Source organism: Phascolarctos cinereus, unplaced genomic scaffold (assembly GCF_003287225.1).
Source record: "Phascolarctos cinereus isolate Bilbo 61053 unplaced genomic scaffold, phaCin_HiC Scaffold_726;HRSCAF=1367, whole genome shotgun sequence".
Classification (NCBI taxonomy): domain Eukaryota; kingdom Metazoa; phylum Chordata; class Mammalia; order Diprotodontia; family Phascolarctidae; genus Phascolarctos; species Phascolarctos cinereus.
The window spans coordinates 60,554,995-60,579,092 of NW_027556098.1; the positions used below are offsets into that span (position 1 = coordinate 60,554,995).

General features: G+C 36.2%; 1 protein-coding gene across 6 annotated transcripts in view; it reads right to left on the minus strand.

Moving 5' to 3' along the window:
- USP9X (ubiquitin specific peptidase 9 X-linked) overlaps positions 1 to 24,098 on the minus strand; it is a 178,800-nt gene that overhangs the window by 15,222 nt on the left and 139,480 nt on the right. For all 6 annotated transcript variants that reach the window (XM_020967081.2, XM_020967080.2, XM_078146581.1 and 3 more), the window contains 6 exons: positions 21,171 to 21,361; positions 18,272 to 18,445; positions 9,187 to 9,328; positions 6,800 to 7,553; positions 4,999 to 5,122; positions 3,591 to 3,816 (listed from right to left, as the gene is read on the minus strand). In XM_020967081.2, coding sequence (XP_020822740.1) covers positions 3,591 to 3,816; positions 4,999 to 5,122; positions 6,800 to 7,553; positions 9,187 to 9,328; positions 18,272 to 18,445; positions 21,171 to 21,361 — 1,611 coding nt within the window. The remainder of the gene's footprint in view (positions 1 to 3,590; positions 3,817 to 4,998; positions 5,123 to 6,799; positions 7,554 to 9,186; positions 9,329 to 18,271; positions 18,446 to 21,170; positions 21,362 to 24,098) is intronic.

Sequence of the window (24,098 nt, forward strand, 5' to 3'; positions counted from 1 at the left end):
ACACTAAAAATGAAAATTCCTCAAACCAAAGGAAAGCAAAAATCTAAGCCTTGCCTTTAAAGTCTGTTTTCAAAGAATTTAAAGTCTCATTGCAGTGACAACAATACTAATACCGTACAGTGTTATAATAATACTTTAAGGTTTACAAAGCACTTTCCTCAGACAATGATGAGATAGGTAGCATTAAGGATTATCTGTACAATAAGAAAACTGAGGCAAAGGGAGGTTAAGTGACTTGTCCAGGGTCACATAGCTGCTAAGTGTTTTAGGCTGGATTTCAACTCAGGTCTTCCTGACTCCAGGCTTGGACCTTGATCTATCCACTTCACCACCTACCTGTAATTACAAAATAATTTGAGGAGAGAAAGCACAAACTACTAGGGAGAATCAACCATTTTCCAGTAGGTGATGGTATATGGAGTTAAGACTTTAGTGGAGTCAAAGTCAAACTCTTCCTACAACAATGTGCTACCTCTTTGACAGTAAGGACAAACTGGAAACTGAAATCAAATAAGAAGTTATTAATTCATTACAAAGAATTATGATAAAGCAGCCCTCTCAGGTACAGAAAGCAAATTTCAATCAGATAAACCAAATTTAAGCTTGTCTTTTATTAACTATGCTTGATAAGAGGTGGTTTAATTTTCTGGCAATTCAAGAACAATTCAATATACGTTAAATGCATACTGAGTGATAAGTTCTAGAAATATAAACGTATCTGACAGTCCCTATCTGCACAGACTTTATAACCTGGGATAATTATGATATGAATCTGACTATGATTAGTACACTGGAGAGGAGGGGTATATCCCATCCAGAGGATTCTTCATTTAAGAAGTAGTACCAGAGGTGCATGTTGAGAGAAGATAATGATTTCAATAAGAAGAAATGTGGATGAAGTCTATTCTGGGCATGAGGTAACAGATAAACATACCCAAGTATGTATAGAGTACAGACACACTGGGGAGAGCAGGATGGCAATAATGAGTAAATTAGTATGGGTGGAGCATGGAGTATATAAAACAGAGTAGTGTAAAAATATGAAGTCAAACCACTAAGTTCTTTAACCTATTTCCCTTCCATGAGCTACTCCTCCACCCTACCTTAGCCACATACAAAGACGGTTACACTCTTGATCTTGTCATCATGCACAAATGTACTACGTGCAAGAATTCTGAAATCCCCATAATTTATTGATTGTTTACCAATCCTGTCTTCCCTTATGAAAACCCCACTCTCTTGTCAGCACTATGACCTCCAATTCTTTGACCCCTCAATTGTTTCCCAGGACACCTCTCCCTGCACTAACCAGTCTCTCTTCTCATCTTAACCTGTGGTGAACCAGTTCAACTCTATACTGTCTTGCTCTCTTGAATCCCTACTCTTCTTATTAAATCACTGATTATACAAACCTCAGCCATGGATCACTCTCACCATTCATCACCTTCACTTCTACACATCTGCTGTGCTGCTGAAGATGTAGAAAGTCATGCAACTGTTGTGTTCACCACAATTTTTTGTGACACAACCTCAACTAGGGCCTCACTGCTGCCAAGCAAACTTACTCTATCTCCCTTACCAACTCACTATATAATCTCCAAAGTGGCTCTTTCAAACTTTTTCCTCCTTTCTGACATCTTCTATTTCTCTTCTTCCCTCACTCTCAGCTTAGACCCTTGCCACATTTTTTTTTAAGTGAGGTAATTTGGTTAAGTGACTTGTCCAGAGTCACACAACTAGGAAGTATCATGTCTCTGAGGCCAGATTTGAACTCAGGTCTTCCTGACTCCACAGCCAGTGCTCTATCCACTGCATCACCTTGCCACATATTTTATAGAAAAAGACTGAGATTATCCACCATGAGCTCTCTCCTCTCCTTTCTTCCTCATCTCATATTTGAGGTGCCTTCTGCTACTTTCTCCTCCTTCACCCCTGCCATACATGACCCAGTGGCCTCACTCCTTTACCAAGGCCAATCCCTTTTACTTGCTCAAGTGATCCCATTCCATCCTATCTTTTCTTTGTCATCCTTATTCGCTCACTCATTTTCAATCTTTCCCTATCTAATGCTCCTTTCCTAGTGCCTAGGAACATGACCATGTCTCTCCTATTCTGAAAAATCTCACTTGATTTTTCCATCCCTATCTTTCTATATATTTCTTCTGCCCTTTGTAGTTTAGCAGTTCCAAAAATCTGTCTACAATAAATGCCTCCACTTTCTCTCCTCTCACTCTTCTTAACCCCCTACAACCTGGCTCTGTTCTTCTCACCCCACTAAAACTACTCTCTCTGAAGTTTTAATTATCTCACAGTTGCCAAATCCAAGGGCTTTTTCTTATCATTCATTCTCCTTGACCTCACTGCAGCCTTTGACACTGTTAATCATTCTCTCCTCGATACTCTCTTCTCTATGATTAGAGGATACCACTCTCTCCTGGTTTTCTTCCTATCTGACTACTCCTTCTCTGTCTCCTTTATTGGATCCTCCTCCAGATCATGCCCTCTAACCACAGGTGTCCCTAGAGTCATGGCTGTGGGCCCTCTTCCGTTCTCCCTCTATACTACATCACTTGGTGACCTCATCAGCTCCCATGGATTAAATTACTGTACCTATGCCAATAATTCTCAAATCTACATATTCTACCTCTCTGCTGACTTCCAATCTTCCATCTCCATCACAAACTGGATGTCCAGCAGACACCTTAGACTCAGTATGTTCAAAACAGAACTTTTAATTTTTCCCCTTAAACCCTACCTCTCAGATCCCCATCACTCTGGAGGGCAACACCATCTTCCTAGTCCCTCAGGGTCAAAACCTAGGAGTCAAGTGATCCCATTCCATCCTATCTAGAATGGGTTCCTCACCATCTCTCATCTTCCATATCCAAGGCCAAAGCCTGTTGATTTCATCTTTGAAACATCTGACACTGCCACCACTCTAGTGCAGGCTCTCATCACCTCATGCCTGGATTATTTTAATAGTCTGCTGGTGTCTTCTTCCCTTCTCCAAACCACCCTCCATTCTGCCACTAAAATGATTTTCCTAAAGTACAGGTCTGATCATGTCACTACCCTAATCAATAAACTCCAATGGTTCCCTACTGCCTCCAGGATCAAACACTAAACACTGTTTGGCCTTCATAACCTAGCCCTCTCCTACCTTCCTAATCTTATATCTTACTCTCTGACATGTATTCTTCCAACTAGTAACAACACAGACCTGATGTTTCACAAAGAATATAATCCATCTCTTGGCTGGGGACATTCTCTCTGGTTATCCCTCACACCTGGAATGCTCTCCTTTCTCCACTAACTAGCAACCTCCCTGGTTTCCTTTAAGACGCAACTAAAACCCCACCCTCTACAGGAAGACTTCCCCAATCCCTCTTAATTCCAGTGCTTTCCCTCTCTTAATAACGTCCTCTTTATCTTGTATATAGTTTGCTTTGCATACATTTGTTTGCATGTTGTCTCCCCCATTGAATTATAAGTTCCTCGAGGGCAGGGACTGTATTTTGTGTCTTTCTGTATCCTCAATCAATCCCCCAGACTGACTGAGTAGTCATTTAAAAAGAAAGCTATATAGTTACCTGACTAGAAGGTCCAGGAGAAGCAAAAGGTGAAGGACATGGCCCATCTTGCAATGAAAAATGTGCAATAAATACTATAAGTTTTGCAAATGCACCCCTCACTTCCGCACTGGGGCATTCCAGAAGGTACTCAGAAAAGCGATTTGAAACATTAAAGAGGACATTATGTGCAAACCAAAAGCGTACATTCTTGCTGTGACGGAGTAGAATACACAATGCATCATACCTGAAATAGAAAAAGACAGCAAATAATCAGTAATAACAAAAAGGAAAGTTAATAATTTCATTCTTTGATTTTTAAAGATGAGTGCAATTTTGCTGTTCAACCAAATAAAACAGATCTTCTCAATATCCTTCCATTTTTGGTTTATGTAAATGTGCTTCTGAATAAAAACAAAGCTGTTCCCATTAGGAGTTCCTTAAGTGTGACAGTTACTTTATGCTGGTTAATACTATTATACATTTATCAATATGATGACTAAAAATCATTAATTAGGGTAGACTTACAGGGACATATATGGCCTAACTGACAAGAAGACATCCTTTCTAGCTATGAAGATTGCAAAAATAGTATCCCAACTATAAACTGGTAAGGATGCCTTATGGTCACCTGGACAGTTAGGTAGTACAGTGGATAGACTGCTAGACCTGAAGTCAGAAAGACTCATCTTCTGGTGTTCAAATCTGGCCTCAGATACTTAACTACCTGTGTTACCCTGGGCAAGTCACTTAACCCTGTTTGCCTCAGTTTCTTCATCTGTAAAATGAACTGGAGAAGGAAATGGCAAACCACTCCAGTATCTCTGCAAACAAAACCCCAAATGGGGTAATGATGAATCACACATGACTGAAAGCTGACTGAACACAACATGGTTGTCTAGTTAACATAATCACTCTATAGCTGTCTTATCACACTGAAAGTCCCTGAAAACACAAACACACATACACACACACACGAAAATTCCTACACTATTATAATTAGAAAGTTTAATACACTTTTCCTTCCTTACTTTATTCTACACTTTTCCTTTTATGATTAAGTCAATGAAATAACCCCATTTTAAAAAGTTTGAACCTAAAAATTTCATTTTTTCTAATCTAAATGACACAAAGTTATTATGAATATAAGAAATGTGAATGGTTTCAAAGTTAAAACAACTCCTGAATAGCTGCAGGAAAATGTCAATAAAGCATCCCTCACTTCTGCACTATTGCAGATAGTTTATAAACCTCAATTTTTGAGTACAACTTTTCTCTTTCCATTGCTGCTCTTCTGTACAAGGGCTTTGGAAAAAGTGTGAATGATTTATAATTGTATCAAGATTTTCATGCTCAGAAGAGACCAGCATAGTATACAAAAGAAATCAAATCATTTATTAGGACAGTATGAAAATTTAAAGCAATATACCAGTCGCTGGCAGGGCCACGGACTATTTTTTTTGTGTGAAATCCTGTGGTGAAAAGGAATCTAGCAGCAAGCTGAATACTAATCATAGTAATTTCTTCTGCTTCAGGCAACAGATGATCTTGCCCTATGAATAAAAATTACATTAAAGATCAAACAAAAATAAGGTCATTTTATCAAATATCACTCACATAAAATATGTGTTCAAGTCCATTGATCCTGGATAGGTACTGGAGTTTAAACAAAAGCAACTACTTAAGAATTTGAGGCCCTTTTACAGTTTATTATGAACTAACCAAATTTAATTTGTAATGACTTATCACATTTGTTAATATTGCAATACTTACTTGGTTTAATATTGCAATACTATCCTGGTTTAGGATAGCACAGTAAGCACAGTACATTAGATCTACTCATGGATGGAATGAATCTCCTGATCTAGGAGTTAGTTAGCTCCCTAAATAACTTTCATTTGGGCCCCAGAAATCAGTAACTAGTTGTGAGTCCCGACACTGACACTTCCCAACTTGGTGACCTTGCACAAAAAACCTAATGTTTGAATCTTAGCTTACTTAAAAAAAAAAGCAATAAAAATATTTAAGCTTCCCATATCCCACAGTTGTTACATGAGAAAGTGCTATATAAAAGTGTATGTTTTGAACATCATTTGCTGATTTCTGGCCCAACTAACTGCCTATTGCCAACTAAAGAGAAATTCAAAATGATTAACTTTATTATACATGAGAATAAGAGCTACTTCCTCAAATAATCCTGAAGATTTTCACAATGGCCTGTCACAGATTGTAGTACCCAGTGACATGAGAGTACAAATTAACAGATGGGAAAAGGTAGTGCTGATTGACACTTTTTCTGATAATTCATATCCAATATATGATGACATAAAAAATTCATGTGGAATGATGTCATAAACAAAATGATAAATTTTAAAAAGCATTTCAATCTTTTCCAGCCTCATATTTTCATGATTTTATCAACATGGGAGAGAACCTCAAACAATACAATCCATAAGCATTTCATACTTTAGTAGACAGAGAATACTGAACAAAGCACACCTCAGCTGGTGCCAAACTCTTGATAACGAGACTCTCTTCATTTAGCTAGGCTCTTCAAGATTGCAAGCTCCTTGAAAGCAAGGTCTAGGATATGATTTTTTAAATGTCTTTTTATGTCTAGCACTGCACTTTGCTTAATTTTTTTGATGAACTAATTTGAAATGACAAACGTGTACAGAATCAAACGCTGGTGTGAACTTGAAGTATTAACTTTTTTGACAGAAGCTGAGGTTTACATGCATATCTTTTAAAAACCAAGGGTTACAGGGGCAGCTAGGTGGCACAGTGAATAGAGCTCCAACCTTGGAGTCAGGAGGACCTGAGTTCAAATCCAGATTCAGACACTTGACACTTAACTAGCTGTGTGACCCTGGGAAAGTCACTTAACCCTGACTGCCCCACCAATAAAAAAAAAATCAAGGATTATGTCTACATTAGAATTGAGACAATATGGACTTTAATGTAGTATATACATGAAGTCACAGAAAAACAATGATTACTGTATATAAATCTTTCTTCTAAAAAATAATTCAATGTGATGTATAAATCCTCTTAAATTTACATACTGCATAAAAGTGAAAATATAAAATTTAGTTAAAATTGCTTAAAAGAAAGAAATGTTAGGAAAAAAAGTTAACTTTATAAAACTATTAGAAGAAAGTTCAATGCCTCACAATCCAGATTATCAAGAATTCTTCCCTGTAGCATCAAGCTAAATTGCAGGTACCTACCTGGAGGAGGGTTTAAGTAGACACTGTTACAAGTCAGAAGTTTTTTTACAAACTGGAAATATTCCAAACTGTATTGCATACGGTTATGCATGAATTGCACATTCTGCTTCCGTACACTTCTTTCAATGGCTGATGGCATTTTAATCTGGTGGGGTTTTGTGGTGAGAACCAGCTCTGAAATATATTTGATTAACTCATTGTCCTTGTCTATCGTGTCCATACGTTCATAAAAAAGAATGTAAGCATTCCACCACCTCTTCTGGCGCCTGTATGACATGCGCTTCATCATATGATCAAACACTTCACCCATGTACTCTCCACCAAAACACTGGTTTTTCATTTCTTCATCATCATCCATTTTACATTCTGTCACATCTCCATCATCAAATTTATACCAGCGATTTTTCTCCCCATCTCCTCCATTCCTCTGGATGATGTAAGAATAATAATGTCCCCCACTTGCTTGACCACTGTGTACAAGAACACCCACTAGTCTATACTTTGTGCTTCCAGTTGGCTCATTTTCTGACTGTTCATTTTGTTGTATCAGCTGATTTTCAGGGTTTACGTCATCCCCTTCCAGCTTTGCAACACCTGCCACTGTGTAAGGTTCCATGTCCAACTCCCTTGGAAATTCAAAGTAATCATTAAACTTGATTGCACATTCCCTTTCCCAGTCATAGTCGAATCGTTTTAGCTGAATGGCAAGAACTGGGGGCAATTTCTTAATTAGGAGGCGCTTTACTGTATCAACCTAAAAATAGAAGAGGTATGGGATATTTTCTTAGAAAACCATTAAAAACAGTGCAAAGAGAACAACTAAACCATAAAAAGTGATTATGAAAAGAGTTGTAAGAGTTTACTAGTGATGTATATACTATAAATTAGTCCCATTGGATATTACTGATTCAGTTTTACAGATTAACCATACCTCAAAATACGGTACAAGGTTCTAGCTGTTTGTACCAGATGGCTAATATAACAGGATGACTTTCATTTGTATGTTTGTATACCTCAAATCTTATTAATAATAAAGTTTTTAATATCTTAACAGTTGCACTAAGACGTTTGAGAATGCCTATAATTCTTTTCATTGTACCAAGTGCTTTCATAACATTTCATTTGAGCATCATGATAAGTCTGTGAAGTATGGCAAATACCATGCTGATTTTAGAGATGAGGAGACTGGGACTTAGAGAGATTAAATGACTCGCCCCAAATTATTCAACTAATTTAAGTGTCAGAGCTGGAACACAGGTCTTCTGATTCTAAGTCTAATGGTCCTATTACACCACACTGTAATTTCTTCTTAAAACCCCCTTCGTCCCCTATCTCCCTATTGTACCTAGGGTGAAAATTCAATTGCACTCACGGACCTACTCCTACTGCTGATGGAACTAGACCAGTTTGTCCCTCTTTAGTCAGCCTGGTGCTCACCAGGGGGCTCACCATACTGGTGCTGCATTTGGTGAGGACACCCAAATCAGCTTAGCCTTACTGTTGCTCAGAGCCCCTGAGCTCAAGTAATCTACCAATCTCAGCATCCCTAGGGCTTACAGGTGTTTACCACCGTGCTTGGCTCACAACCTTAAAATAAATTAAAAAAAAAAGTTCCCAGTCAAAAAACAAACATTCTTTAAAATTAAATGCTATATAATGAGTGTGAATATGTGTGAGTGCGTGTGTACGTGTTTAATATTAGCCACTGGACAAAACTTTTTTAAAAGTAGATAAGAGGGACACATGATTAGGTGGCTGGGGGTGCCTAAAAGCCAGATCTACCCGGGTAAATGACAAAGTTGGGAAACTTTCATAGGGAAAAAAATATAAGTTTTATTTAATGGGATCAGTAGCTCTGAAGAACTGCAAAGCATCAGTTCACGCAACATGTCAGTGGAAAGAGCAATGGAACTAGAGCCAGAGGATCCAGAATCAAATCCTACCTTCCCTCTTTTTTAACCTTAGGCAGGTCACCTAACCTCTGAGCCTCTTAACTCATCTGTAAAATGAGACAGTTGGACTAGATGGCTTCGAGGGTTCCTTCAGTTTTCAATCTATGATCTATGCCAATAGAGCAGGGACTCAAGGAGGCAGACTGCGCTGGAAATATTCTGTATTCCTCAAGGATTAGCAAGGCAAAGTGATGTCAGAATTATTACTGGGGCTTCTAGACCAGGCCTCACTGGCTATTTCTTCATTCCCTATCATTCTCTTTCCCTTGACAATATTTTGGTTAATTTTATCTTGGCCACTGTTATGAAACAAAGCAGGAAATGGAAAAAAAAAAGAAAAGAAAAAGATTTTTAAAGAAACAGGTATCTTCTGATACAGAGTATATCTAATAAAAATGAACTGCATAAAGAAGGATGCCAACAAATCCTACTTACCTTTTTGTTGCATTTTTCACAATGATATGCATTTGCACCTTCCAGTAAATCTCCCTTGACATATTGTTCCAAAGAATCAAGAAGGTTTTGGTGATTTCTAATATCTACATTCAGAGTCGTAAATGATTCTTCACACTCGTACCTAAAGGCATTATTTGAAGAGTTCAAAAGTGTTCTGCTGGGAGGTACCAAAGCATTCTAATTGATTACATCACTAAATGTGCAGTATATTTTGTGTCACAGCAAACTGAGAAAAGAATGTTATCATTTTAGGCATTATTTCACACCTCAAATATTCCTATTTAAAATCCCTTAAAAAACAAGTATTAGATAAGAAAGGCTGCTTTTAAATAACTGTATTTGGAAGCTTAGGGATTTTAGATGGAGTTATAGTTACTCTGTGCCAATAAATTATTCATTCCATAAATATTTGAGTGCCTTTGTACATTGTGATAAATAATTTTCTTCTATCAACTGATTATGTACTTTGGGTATTAAGTACATGACTATCTAAAATACAAGGTAAAAAAATCTACTTCTTTGACTTAGAACTTGCAGCCCCAACCTGCAGCTTAGAGTTTCTCGGGAATATGGAGATTCAGAACTAGAAGAAGCAGATCCATTTAGCAGGTTTGACTTCAGAATCTGAAACAGGGCCATGCCACTGCGCCCCCTTCTCAGAGATATCTTCCACACTGAGTGAAGTTTTATACAGTATTTATAGGGTTAAAAGTCATTCATATCTTAATGTAAGTTTAATGAACTACCTCCTAATACCTAGTCAATTGCACTGAAAAAATTCAGAGTTTTGCTAGGGGTGGGGCAAAGGCTGGAGTTCAGAACTTTTCAGGATGTCTATACTTGGTGGAGAATTTAAGGCATCATGAAGATACTGGGTATCTGAGGAAAGGACTGCTATAAAAATAGGGTACAAAAAAGAAACAGGAGTATACCAAGAGACAGATTTTCCCTACCACTGGCCAGGTACCTAGTGCCCAAGTATACTAAAAAGGTGGCTCCCTTTTTAAATGCTAGTCTGTGAAAGAGGGAAGACACAAGATAATAGTCTGAGGGCTTGTAGAGTCAAATAAAGGTTTTTATAAGAGGATATTGGGGAATGTTTGTAGGTAGCAGTGTGAAGCCAGTGGATAAAAAGGGAAGGAAGATGAGAAAGGGAATGATGAAGGGGGCCATTTCTTGAAAGATACAGGTAAGGATGGGACAAAGAGTACAAGTAGAGAAATTGATTGGTATATGAAGGGCCACTTTTTCCTTGGGGACTAGAACAAAGGGAAATTTGAGATAGCATAGAAGGTCTCCAAGATATGTAAAAAGGAAAAACATGACCTTTATTTTCTTAGTAAAGAAAGGGGTAAAGTCCTTTTCTGGAAGGGCACAGGAAGGTCTAGGGGGCTTGAGGGCTGAGTTGAAATTAGAGAATATATGTCTGTCCCCCTCTCCAAATTATTTATTGTTATTTTAAGTTTTGAGTTCTAAATTCTTTCCCTCTCACCTGCTCCACCAACTGAGAGATATCACTTATATCAATTATAAACTGAAAGCGAAATTATGCAAAACTTATTTCCGTATTAGCCTTACTGCACAAAAAAGGCAAGGAATATAACTCAAGAAAACTACATTATAATTTGCACTCAAAGCTCATCAGTTCTTTCTCTGGAAGTCCTTTGGAATTTTCTTAGATCAGAATAACTAAATTTTCCACAGTAGATTACTATTACAAAATTGCTATTACAGTGTACAATGATCTGGTTCTGCTGATTTCATTCTGCAACAGTTCATACAGGTCTTGCCATGTATTTTCTGAAACCATCCCACTTGTCATTTCTTATAGCAAGAGAACTTCATCATAATCATATGCCATAATTTCTTCAGCCATTCACCAACTGATGGGCACCCCCCTCAATTTTTCAATTCTTAGTCACCACAGAAAGAGATGCTATAAATATTTTTGTATACACATATGTCCTTTTCCTTAATCTTTGATCTCTTTAAAGGTACAGATCTAGTAATGGTGTTGCTGGATCAAAGGGTATGCACAGTTTTATAGCCTCTTAGGTATAGTTCCAAATTGTTCTCTAGAATGGCTGGACGAATTCATAACTCTACCAATAGCTCATTAGTGTAACTATTTTCCCTCATCCCTTCCAGCATCTGTAATTTCTGACAGGTGTAAAGTAGTAATCTTAGAATTGTTTTATTTTGCATTTTTCCAATCAGTAGTGATTTATAGTATTTTTTTCACATGACTATTACAGACAGCTTTGATGGCTTCTTCTGCAAAGTGTCTGTTTATATCCCTTGACAATTTATCAATTGGGGAATTGCCCTTATTTTTATAAATTTGATTCAGTTCTCTATATATCTGAGAAGAGGCCTTTATCAGAGAAATTTGCCATAATTTTTTTTTTTGAAAAATATTACTTCATGGTCTATGGTTCCTTTTATCAAAATGTAGTTTCTCTGATTTTGCTGTTCAGTCATTTCCGTTATGTCCAACTCTTAGTGACCCCATTTTAGAGTTCTTGGGAGAGATGCTGGAGTGGTTTGCCATTTTCCTTCTCCAGCTCCTTTTACAATTAAATGAGGAACTGAGGCAAAAAGGGTTAAGTGATTTGCCCAGGGTGATACAGCTAGTCTCTGAAGCCAGATTTGAACTAAGGAAGATGAGTTGTGCTGATTCCAAGTCCACTGCTTGATCTTTCGCACCACCTAGCTGCCCCTAATTTCTCTGTTATCTCCTTTAATTAAATCTCTTTTTGTTTTTGCTTTTTATGAGATCATGATGTCTATCTCTATCTTTTTTATTTCAGCTAAAGCACAATAGATTTTGCTCTAACTTCTTATTTTAACTCTGTCTCAAGCGTCTTGTAAAAAACATTTCTGGATTCTGGTTTCTAATCCATTTTATTATCCAGTGACAGCAAAATGGTGAGCTCATCCTATTCACATTCACAGTTATGATTCCTGTCTGTTTCCTTCAACCCTAGTTTCTTCTGTTTATCCTTCTTTTTATCCCTCCCTCCTCAAAAGTCTGTTTTGTTCCTAACCACAGCATCTTATCTGAGAGATTGTCTATGGAAGTTTCCCCCCAATTTTCTGCATTCCTTCTGTTCTTGGCTACACTGGTTCTATTTATATGAGAAAATTTTAATTTAAAATAATAGAAAATATGGTCACTTGCAAAGCCAAAATAGAAATATAATAAAGGAGAGAGGACATAATAAAGAATATCCTGATAAAGACCATACATGCTTCTCTCTGCTTGGAATCTGTGACCTCAAATTGTGTGTGAGCAGAGTTACTAATCAATGCTAGCTGTAGCCAACGCCAGCAAAGGGTCTCCTGTAATCTCTAATTAGTTGTCTGATTCCCTCCATCAACCATCTTTGGGCCGAGTTCCTGATGCTGCTGCCGCCGCCATTTGATACCACCACCTTCAGCGCCTGCTGCTGGTGATATGTACACTTTGGCCTGATGTCCACCCTGGTGTCACAGACCTTTCTTGGTTGTCTTAGGATGGGGAAATATCTCATCTTGACCTTTAGCTGGCCTTGCTGCTTTTAAATTTATTGTAAGGCACCATTATGTTTGGAGGGAAATGTTGGAAGAGTTCAGCTGGAGGGCTATTTCTCTTCTACCATATTGGCTCAGCCCTCTAGATACATATGTTTGTAATGAACCAAGAGGGTACAATCATGTAACTTACTCCGGTAGTGTTTAGCAGCACATAAAATAGGAGCAGAGAAAGCGGATGATGGTGACCAAGAGTTGGGATCTGGCAAATAAGACAAAGGATTTGAGAGTCTATTGGCTTCAAGTCTCTCCCCTTTCCAAACCATTCACTAATAGAGAGGCCAAAAAAAGGCATCGTTCTAACTATATTACTTCTTAGCCCAAAACCTCCTGTGGCTTCTTTCTATGTCTCTAATAAAATACAAACTCCTTATCCTGATAAAATACAAGCTCCATATCCTGATATTATCTTGCTATCCCAGTTTAGCTCCAGTCTATCCTTTCCAGCCTTTTGTTACATTATTCATTTCAATATTGTATTTTTTTAGCCAAATGGGTAATTTTTAGCTAATTTAGACCACTAGCTATTTCCTGATTCCATTATAATCCCTCCCCATTGCATATCATACCCCTAATGTCTACAAAAAACTCACCAAATTTCCAAATGTCCACAGAACCTCAGAGTTGTGAGGCACATTATAGTCCAAATTCATACCTATATAAGAATCTACTCTACCCTATCTAGTGCTCATTCAGCCTTCACATGAGGAACTCTAGTGAGGGGAACCTAATATTTCTCCTCATAGTTCACAAGTAGCTATTTATACCTTTAAATAGCTCTAAGAAAGTCATTCAGTTTATTAAGTTTAAATACAAAAATTAAACACAAAAGAAAGCTTCAATCTGCCTCTATGAAACAAACCTACTGCTTTTAATGCATCATTCTGAATCCAAGCTGAACAAATATAATCCTCCATATGACAACTTTTCAAATATCTGACCCGTGCTCTCTATCTCCCCACTTTTTCTTCTAAAAATAATATTCAATTCCTTCAACTTCATTCCTTTTTTGATATGATTTCAAGTACCCCAACCATCCTGGATGCCATCTTCTAGATGTATATTGGACTTTCTCAGTGTTCTTTTCTAAAATGAACTTTTCTAAACTCTACACAATATTCCCAGAGTATTCTGAACACAGCAGAGTAAAATGGGATCATTATCTCCCTTGTTCTTGACACTTCCTCTCATAATCCAGCCTAAGAGTGCATTAACTCTTTTGTCTACTACACTGTGCTAAAAATGCCAAGTCCATTAAAATCTCCCAATCATGAGGATCATATTTTCCTCCTTAAAATTTTGAGGGCACTTTTCCCATATATCATATTTAACTTGATGATATATACATTTACATACATGTTTTACACCTCCTTTTAGAGTATAAGCTTTTCTTTTGCTCACTACACCTACAGGTAAGGATTTTTTGTTTACTCAATAAAATCTTCACTAAAGGTAAATTGATCAAGATTGCTTTTTATTTTTAAATGACAATGAGTTAAAAAAAATTATCATGAAAATACAATAACAGGGTAAGAAAGCAAAACTTAAATTAAGGAGCCCTGAGATATTGTTAAAAACTAGAAACTAAGTGACAATCACACTTAGTCACTTAGTTTCAACAACAGTTTGATGAACCAACTAATAAACACAATAAATAAATAAAATAAAAATTAAAAAAAAATAAAATAAAACAAAAAAAGAGGATTGTTTTGCTATCTCCCTAAAACACAGAACATGGTTTCAGTTATTAAAGCTAATTTGTTTACTTTTCTGGTCATACTCTGACAATACTACAGCTTTCCTTGCTGAGTAAAATCTCTTATTTTCTTCACTTCCTATGTAGGAAGAAGAAATAAGGTTACAAAAAGATGCACTGATATGCAGATCTGCATTGTAGAAAACAGACCTGAAACAATACATAAAAAGAGGGAGGGAAAACTCACAGAAATCATTATTCCTTTTCGTTTCATACAGTCTACAAAGTATGAAAATAAAATAAAACAGTACCAAATAAATGGTTATATTACATCAGTGACCAGAAAAAGTCAAATTCAGCTTCTAATCTTTTATATTTCTTTTGGTTACCCATGAACACTATTCATTAAACAAAACATGTTATATACTTTTCTCATTTTGATGGTCATTTAAAAAAATAAAATTTAATGAGCTATAAAATTTCATTTAAGATGAAGAGACCAGAAATAACTGTCAATTTCATCATTCAGAATTTTTAAAAATTGCTTCAATCAACCAACAAGCATTTATAAATACTTACTATGTGCCAGCCACTGTTCTAGGCACTAGAGGTCATGGAGAGAAAGTGAAACAAATAGCCCTTGCCCTTAATGAGTTTAAATTATATTTTGAGAGACAATACATACATGTATGAGTTTATGCAAAATAAATGCAAGATAATTTTTGGAGGAAGGCACTAGCAGTTGCGGAGAATCAGGGAAAAGGTCTTGAAGTTGGGCTTTTTCCATGCTAAATAATGCCAAAAGAGTAAGCATAAAGTAGGTTTGGTCATAAACTGGGTAATACCTATCAATAATGAGTTAATCAACAGATTATGCTTACCGCGATATTTTTTTGGGTTCACAATTTAATTTAGGGGAGAACTAAGAGTCTTTTAAAAAGTGTCCCAGTAAACAAAAGAGCAAATTATAAGAAAATTTATTACACTGTAAAGCTCAGCAAACAATGCTTTGAAGTGTTAATATGCTTTACTGATGAAGGTAGAAATGATCAAAGAGAAACATAGAAAACTTACAAGAACCGAGAACAATTTAGACAATAATTAAAACACTAAAGAAAAACAAATTTGAAATACTTAAGAAGTCTAATTGGGGGCAGCTAGGTGGTGCAGTGCAGTGGCAGAACACCAGCCCTGAAGTTAGGAGGACCTGAGTTCAACTGTGACCTCAGACCAAACACCTGACACTTACTGGCTGTGTGACCCTGGGTAAGTCACTTAACCCCAATTGCAAAAAAAAGTCTTATCAATGTAATGACCAACTCTATTTCCAGAGACAGATGAAGTATGTTGCCCACTGTCTAGGAGAAAGGCCTAGAAGTGCAAATTGAGACATACATTAAATTTTGGACATGGCCAAATTATGGATCTGTTTTACGTACCTTGCCAATTTTTAAGTTTGTCTTTCTGTTTTTTAAAAAAAAACTTTTTTTACAGGGAGTTGGGGTGGGAGAAGGGGACTAGCAACAGTGATGATCATCAACAACAACAAAAAAATAAGAGTAAAGAGGGTTATTACAGAATTTGCTTTTTAAATGGAAAAAGAACAGGAAGAAGTTCAGAGGGAGATACAAACAGGAAAGCTTTGTTACTAATATGTTGAGTTGATCATATAAATCTGTAAAGAATCACAAGCTGTATGCAATGGAGATGAACTGTTTCATAGGCAATCCTCTCTTTCTGCTCTTTCTATATGAAAACTTTCATGTTTGAGAAGATTAAAATAACAAAAAATAAAAATGTTATATTAAAAATGATTATAGAAGATAAGTTGAAAACTGACAACTTGACTAATGATGCACATGATCATGACAGGACATTCATTTTAATGTAGATGGATATTCTAAGAAAAATGTTATACGGAAACACTGCTTCTGGTATAAAAACATTAAAACTCATTAATGTTTTATATATGTATGTATCTTTACTCATCTTTCAAACTATGAACTTAAAAGGCTATTTACAGAAATAAAGGAAAACAACTGGATTTATAGATAGGCTTCATCAATATAATAAAAATACTTTTACTGAAATTCATTTACAGATTTAGTGCTACACCAATCACACTAACAAAAGGTTAGTTTACAGAACTATAAGAAATAAAATTCATTTGGATTAACAAGAGTTCAATAATGTGGTGGTAAATGATGGAATAAACAGAGAAATAAATGGGGTCTAGCATGATCAGATTTCAAACAATATGACAAAGCAGTAATCATCTTAATTATTTGGTACTGTTTTAAAAAAACAGATCATCAGAATGACACACTACAAGACTTCAAAGCAAAAGAACACCGTCATCTACTGTTTGATAAAATCCAGAGGACAACCTATTGAAGAGAGTTCAACCTATTCAATAAGAATAGCTGGGAAAATTCAAAAGTAGCTTGGTAGAAAACATGTTTGCATCACTACCTCACAACACATACAATAAGTTCCATATGGATATGACCTAAATCCCATCAAAAAAAAAATTAAGAGGATGAAAGGAGACACCTTTCATATCTGTAATTAGAAGAATTCTTAACCAAATGAGACTGCAAAAGATGAGACAATTTTGATTATATAAAAATGAAAACTTCTGCATAAACAAAAGCAATGAGATTACAAGAAAAGTTGTTAAATGGGAAGGGAATAGGAGAGACCTGTGTAGCAAAGATCTCCAATAAAAGTATGCCACCCCAGATAAATGTACAAATACTGAAATCAAAGAATCACTGATTGAAAAATAAGTAGGTAAGCAACTGTGGGGAAAAAGACATACTCCACCACTAAGAAAAATACAAATGAAAACAATTCTGAGGTTTCACTTCATAACCACCAAATTAGCAGAGATGATGCAGCTAGTAATTAGTAAAACCATTGTGACAGAATATACAAAAAGTTACTAAATTCTCCACATCCTTTGAGCTAGCAATCCTCCTAACGGGTAAATACCCCATGTAAGGAAACAACAGAGAGAAATTTTCCAAAGAAATCAGCATATTCATAGCGGCATTCTTTACAGTCGCAAAAAACCTGATAAAGTGGTTGTAATTAGGAAACAGATGAAAAAAATTGTGTCATATAAAACATAGCAAGATTTGTACAAAATGATAACAGGGTGAAGCAAACTGAACCAGGAGAACAGGCAGAACTACAATAATTCAAGTCATCTGTATTCAGATTATGCAAAAATATAGTTTCCATTTTACAGAACTGATGGTGAGGCATATTTTCTTTCTCAACATGTGTATGATAGATATGGAATGTTTACAAGCTGTAAGCCACAGTGGTTATGTCAGCTGGTTTTATTTAACTGTTGGGAGAGGGACTGATTGGAAATGGATGGGTGTATAAAAACAATAAAGATCAATAAAACTTTTTGATATGATAAAACAATATGATAAAGAAAAGGATAAGGGTAGATAAATCAGATGTTTTTGAGGCCAAAGAGACCTTAGATATCATCTAGTCCAACTCATTTATTTTACAGATGGATAAATAGGCTAAATCAAACTGATCTGCCTAGGAGGTAATACAAATTTACAAAAAACATCAAGCAGAATCAGTGTAGTAATTTTTTTCCCCACATTATACCATGTTCTTTCAGGTTAAAAAAATAGGTACACAAAACTGTTACTCATAGTCATAAACATCTAGTTCCTGTAAGGAAAATATTAAAATCACACTGCATTTATTGGTATGTAATTATGGAAATTTTTATTTGGAACAGTAAAAATTCAGTACTGGACTCACCTATGTGGACAACCTTGGCAAATCTTCTGATCAGCAAAAGAACCTCCTAAGACCTTACTTAGCATAGCAGGATGTCCCAATGCTTTTAAAGCTTCATCTAAACTATCCACCAAAGAATTAAAAAATTCTAAAGCATCATGTTGTTCACGTAGGTTAACAGGCTCACCCCAAAGCCTAATTTTAAACAAAATAAAAGGAAAGCATTACTTTGACACAATATTTTACAGGAAAAAAGTTAACATAACAAAGACTACTTACTTGTAAAAGGTGTGTACCAATGTACCCTAAAGGTTAAGTAGGAAACACTACCAAGTTATAAACAGTAATTAGCATATACAAATGATCTTCGCAGGATATAATTAAAAACATTTTATTCTCAATGCGGAAAGATACGAGCAATACCAGGTGCCTCATGTATTGGGCAGAGAAATATGGTCATTTGCAAAACCAAAATGGAGATAAATCACAAGGGAAAGAGAACATAATAAAGAATATTCTGATAAAGAAAGTAAGCCAAAATGCTTTATAAATATATACTGGTTGTAACCAAATTTGAATTTTACTTATGATCTAATGTTGATATACTACTGGTAAGCATAAACACATTACTTCCAAACCCAAGCCACTCATAAAATAAGGTCTTGCTGTATGGGACAACAAATGAGTCTGCTAAACTTCAAGGATGTTGCTGTCTTTATTTACAAGGTAATTAGCTGGAAGTATAGGTATAGCTCATTTTACCAATAGGTATCCTTCAAATTTGCATATAAAAAGGGTAATATTTAAAATTGGCCAGGATAGTTCATTATTAGAATTCAAGAGTGAGATTAGAGTTATGTGTCTATAGATTTGGGAATTATATGAAAAGAGATCAATGAAATCAAGAGAGGGTACAGAATGAAAAGAGGGCCCAAATAAAAGCCTTGGAGTATACTCATGGTAGGAAAGAGTATAGTGCCACATAAAAATGAGAACAAATTATCTAGGAGAAAAGGGCAGTCAACACTATCAAAGGCTAGAGAAGGATGAGAATTAAGAATAGGCCAGATTTGGCAAGTAAGAAATTATTGGTAATGTTAAAGAGAAGGTTAGGAGTTTGCTATGTGAAGGAAGAGATTTAGGATGATAAGGGAGGATAGAAAGAGGAATAAGGGATGGTGGATCTCTAGGTATGTCTGTAGAAGAGGAGGCAGTAGACAGGAAGAGGCTGAACATAAGAGAAATGGGGAGAGACTGGAAGGAGATGGAAGAGGAGAGAGGGAAGACGGCAAGGGGATATGAGGAGGAAAGGGAAAGCAAAGGGTAGAGACAGGAAAGGGGAAAAATAGGGTGAGGAAGATATGAGAGAAAGGAGAGATGAGACAAAGAAAGGAAAGAGAGAGAAGCTCAAACTGGAAATGCAAGAGAACAAACAAGTAAAGGGAGTGGCCTGGATTAAGGAGGAAAGATATCTCTTTGTCAGAGAAAGCAAGATAATATTAAACAAAGCTCTGAGGAAAGGGATAGAGAAGAAGAAGCTCATTATGGATGACAGTCAATGGAAAGAATAATGAAGCAAGTGGATAAATATATAATAAGTGGAGCAAGAGGTTTGAATCTTTCTTTGGCCACTTACTACTAGGGAAATCTTGGGCAAGTCATTTCACCTCTCTGAGCCTCAGATTCCTCATCTGCAAAGCAAGAGGTTGGACTAGATGGCCCTTCAAGCTCTAAATCCAGAAATTGTTATTGTTTCTATTTTCTGGGCGAAGCAGAAGCCAAGTCCTCTGCTGAAGGCAGGTGAGCGAGGTGGGCGTGTTTATGTGTATGTACGTGATGTGTGGGCTGGGAAGTAAAAAAAAAACCAGAAGATTTGAAACACCTGCTGCAGGGAATGTGCTGGAAAAAGAAAGGGACTGTTATGTACCAGTGAGGATCAGCTGAGACTAGATTCATTTCAGGGCACCTACCTGTAACAGCTGTCTGACTTCCGGGAGTATATCTCTTAAGAGTGGAGAAGGTGAATGGAGGAGGTGACCCAGACTTGGGGTTGGAAAGGCACGAGCAGGGCCCAGAAAAGGGTGCAGGGGATTTGAACGTTAAAAAGTAAAAGCTGAAAGGGTTAACTATAGGGCCAAAACCTTGGAGTAAAAAGAGGCCAGAACACAGGCTTCAAGAGGGAATAATATGCAGAGGTTGGAAAAGCAAAGTGAAAGTGGCACTAGCAAAGGTATGATAAAGGTGTGAATGAGCAAGATAAATGCTCAATGAAACAAACAATTACCTAAATGGAGCTAAGTGTCCTTGGGAGGAAAATGGAAACAAGAGCTGGATAAGCAGAGTTTGACAGAAGATGAGGAAACAAGGGTGTCTTTCCTCAAAGCCCCAAATGAGAACTACTTGATTGTTCTTCTGACCACCTGTGTTCTAGTCTCCTAAAAGAGAGTAAAGGGACATGGCAAGGGACTGGACCTGAAGATCAACTGGTATAGGAAACGCTTGGATGAGGAAATTCCATCTACCAATGCAGGTTGACACCTTCTCTTCAACAGTCTCAGCCCTAGGTGTGTCAGAGGGAGGACTCTAACCCTGAGGCTACTTCGCCTCAATGCCTTTACTCTGTTGAATAAAAGCAGACAGAAATTAGCAATGACCTGAGGCAAGTAAGGTGTCTATGGATTTTTTAACTCTAAAAACAAATGAGATGTTGTTACATCTCTCATAACTTGACAGAAAGAAGTCTTTTAGCTTTTACTGCTTCCATAATTTCAAGACTAATCCTGCCTGAAAGGGAGATTAATTTCAAGGATGATGTAATATACCTCAAATAAATAATATATAACATTCTTTAAAAAGTTAATTCATACTTTCATAACAATTAATTATCAAGTACTTTAATTTTTATCTAGCTATCACTTACCTAAATTGTTTCCAAAATCCTCTTGGTACATAATATTGTAATCTAGAAGCTGCTAAATGACCAAAAATGACCTGAAGATGTCTTAAAACACCAATATTGTATTCCTTTCTGTCTTCAGTTTTATTCAAAGCTGGTTTGTCTTCATACTGATGAGGATATCCAAATACATCATCTCGGGGATCAACATTACTCTAAAAAAAGCATATTAAAAAAAAAGTGAAAATGGTATAAATGTTATCTTGAAAATGTTTTAATTAGTGCAGGGACAGGCACACTCACTAATCATATTTTACATTTGTATTATAATCCTTACTTTCAAAGAACTTTAAAGATCAAGGCAGGATATATAATATTTATATGAAACAAGCATCCCTACTTTACAGGGGTGTCATTGAAGGTCCTATTTGTTACAGGTCATTTATAGCATGAGAAGGCTAATCTCTGCTTTAGAGGATTAAGCTATAAGAGCTCTTTAGCTATATCATTAAAATACTCAATGATTCACACATTTTAATTTACATTTAAAAAAAATAGTTGATGATAGTGGATGTCAATCTAAATGGGCTTTAAAGTTTGCAAAACATCTTCATTTAACTGATACAATATCTAGTGTTACTGTTATTTCATTCTTACTGCTAAAGAAACAAAAATGAATAGAAGTTATATAACTTGGTCTAGGTCGCAAAGTTTTTAAGTGTCAGAGGCAGGATTCAAACACAAATGCCTTCTGATTCAAAATAGTGTTCTTTCAATGCTGCTTCCCTTATTTCAGTGTTTCTTAATTAAGCAAAACACTGAATAAAACATTAAAAAAAATTTCTGATAAATCCTCAAATAGAATACTTTTGCCTAGAAAGTACTTAATCTCATCCTGTCATGAAAATACTTCATAATACATTCTATTAGAAAGCCAGGGGATACCGTGTATAAAACTAAATATATATATTTTTAAATATATGGCAGATTTTCCTTATAATCCTTCTACCATTAATTCAATGATTATGCTATAAAAAGAGGTATTGATGAAACAAAATAAGCAATAAAGCAAGGTGTTACACACCCTCTTCTCCCAAAAGAAAAATCACAGATGAAAAAAAAAGGCAGTCACATACTGTGGACATAAATCTAATTCCTAGTTCTGACCCTGAAGAGTTATTTGATTCAGGCAATACTTAAATATTTTGGAGCCTTGATTTTCTCAACAAGAAAAGCAGCAGAAATAATATTTGTCCTACCTACTCTCACAGAATTTTTAAAAACCCATAGAGTACTAAAGAAATATGAACTATTAAAGGCATGCCCACAATTTTGAAATGTTTTTTGCCTCCAAATGGAGTATTAACTTTTTTCTATTTTAAGAGAATCAGCATGAACAGTGGGTGGGGTGGGGTGGGGTGGGGGTGGGGCGGGAAACTGGGGGCCACGGGATTGAAGTCGGATGAACTGTCTTCCTGTCTTTGGCATCCTCAAAGTCCTCATCTGTAAAACAAGGGGGACTGCCAAGGAAATAAAGGACAAAAACAAAGTTCTAACACATGATATATTCATATCAATCTTTGCTGTCATAACAAAGAATTGGAAACAAAGTGACCAGTGTTTTGAGACTGGCTGAAAAAAAATGTGGCAATCGTATATAACAGAATATTATGATGCAATAAGAAATGATAAGTATGAAAAACTTAGAAAAACAGGAAAGATTTGTATTAACTGATACAAAGTGAAATGAACAGAACCAAAAGAAAACTGAACAAAAAGAAAGCAACATAAATGAAAAGTTCACTAAAAGGAAACCAAACACCGAGCCACTGAAAAACCAGTAATAGTCTATGGGAACAGATGATGAAATAAATTCTCTTCTCTCAGAAGAGAAAGGATGACTATTAAGGCAGAAGATTATACACATTTTCAGATGGAGTCACTGTGTTGGCTGTTTTGTGGAATTCCTTTTTTTTTTTGTTACAAGGTAGGTTTCATTTGGGAGGGATGAGAGAGAATTTCTAGAAACAACTGGAACAGAAAAACAAGTGGCACAATAAAATTGAGAACAACAAATGGAGGGAGGGCATTAGACTTCTTCTAGCCCTGAATCATATGACCCTCTCTTTTACTCTCTCCACCGTTCCTAAAAGGAATTCTTATATGGTTCTAGCCTGAACTGAGAATGCTTGGGAGGAAAACTGTATTTTGACTACAAGCCCTCCTATTTAAGACCCTGATAGTATTCTTCGTCAAGACACAGAGACATGCTTCTCTTTTCAAAGAGGGAAAGCTAAGTTATGATTTCTAAGGACAACCTATAAGCAGAGTATACAAAATGAACAGATAGTACATAGGTGGGCTTAAACTAATCAAAAGAATAAAAATAAAAAATATTTAACTGACAATATTTTACTTAAATGTTTTCAACACTATACTATTTCAGTTCTTAAGTATGAAGTACACATGATATAAGTTCACTCTGTTGAACACTTTCTAATTTCTTACACTGACTTTCTTTTCGTCTCTGACATATTGGTTGTGTGACACACAGGCATATCACTTTGTCTCTCAGTGCTCTAGGCAACTCTCTAACACTATAAGTTGCAGAGAACTTATGGCCCTACAGTGGAAGAGGAAGTTTCCTCCTCGGGAATTGCCCACACCAACAAAACCTTAAGTCCAGTTCCTCATCCTATCTCTCTTAACATTAAATAATGTATCGCTAACCATTAAGGTAGTAGAGTAACTGTTAAGGCAAATCGAAAGCTCATGAAGAAAGCATGACAGAAAATATGAATGGCATTTTAGTCTATGCTACCTAACATCATCTATATGCCACTAGTGTTTGGATTCTGTATGAAAACTGAGAACAATTCAACCACAAATCCTATGGAAAATACAAAAATCCCAAAGTAGAAGTACTAGTAGTCAGAAACAACTCAACCCAAC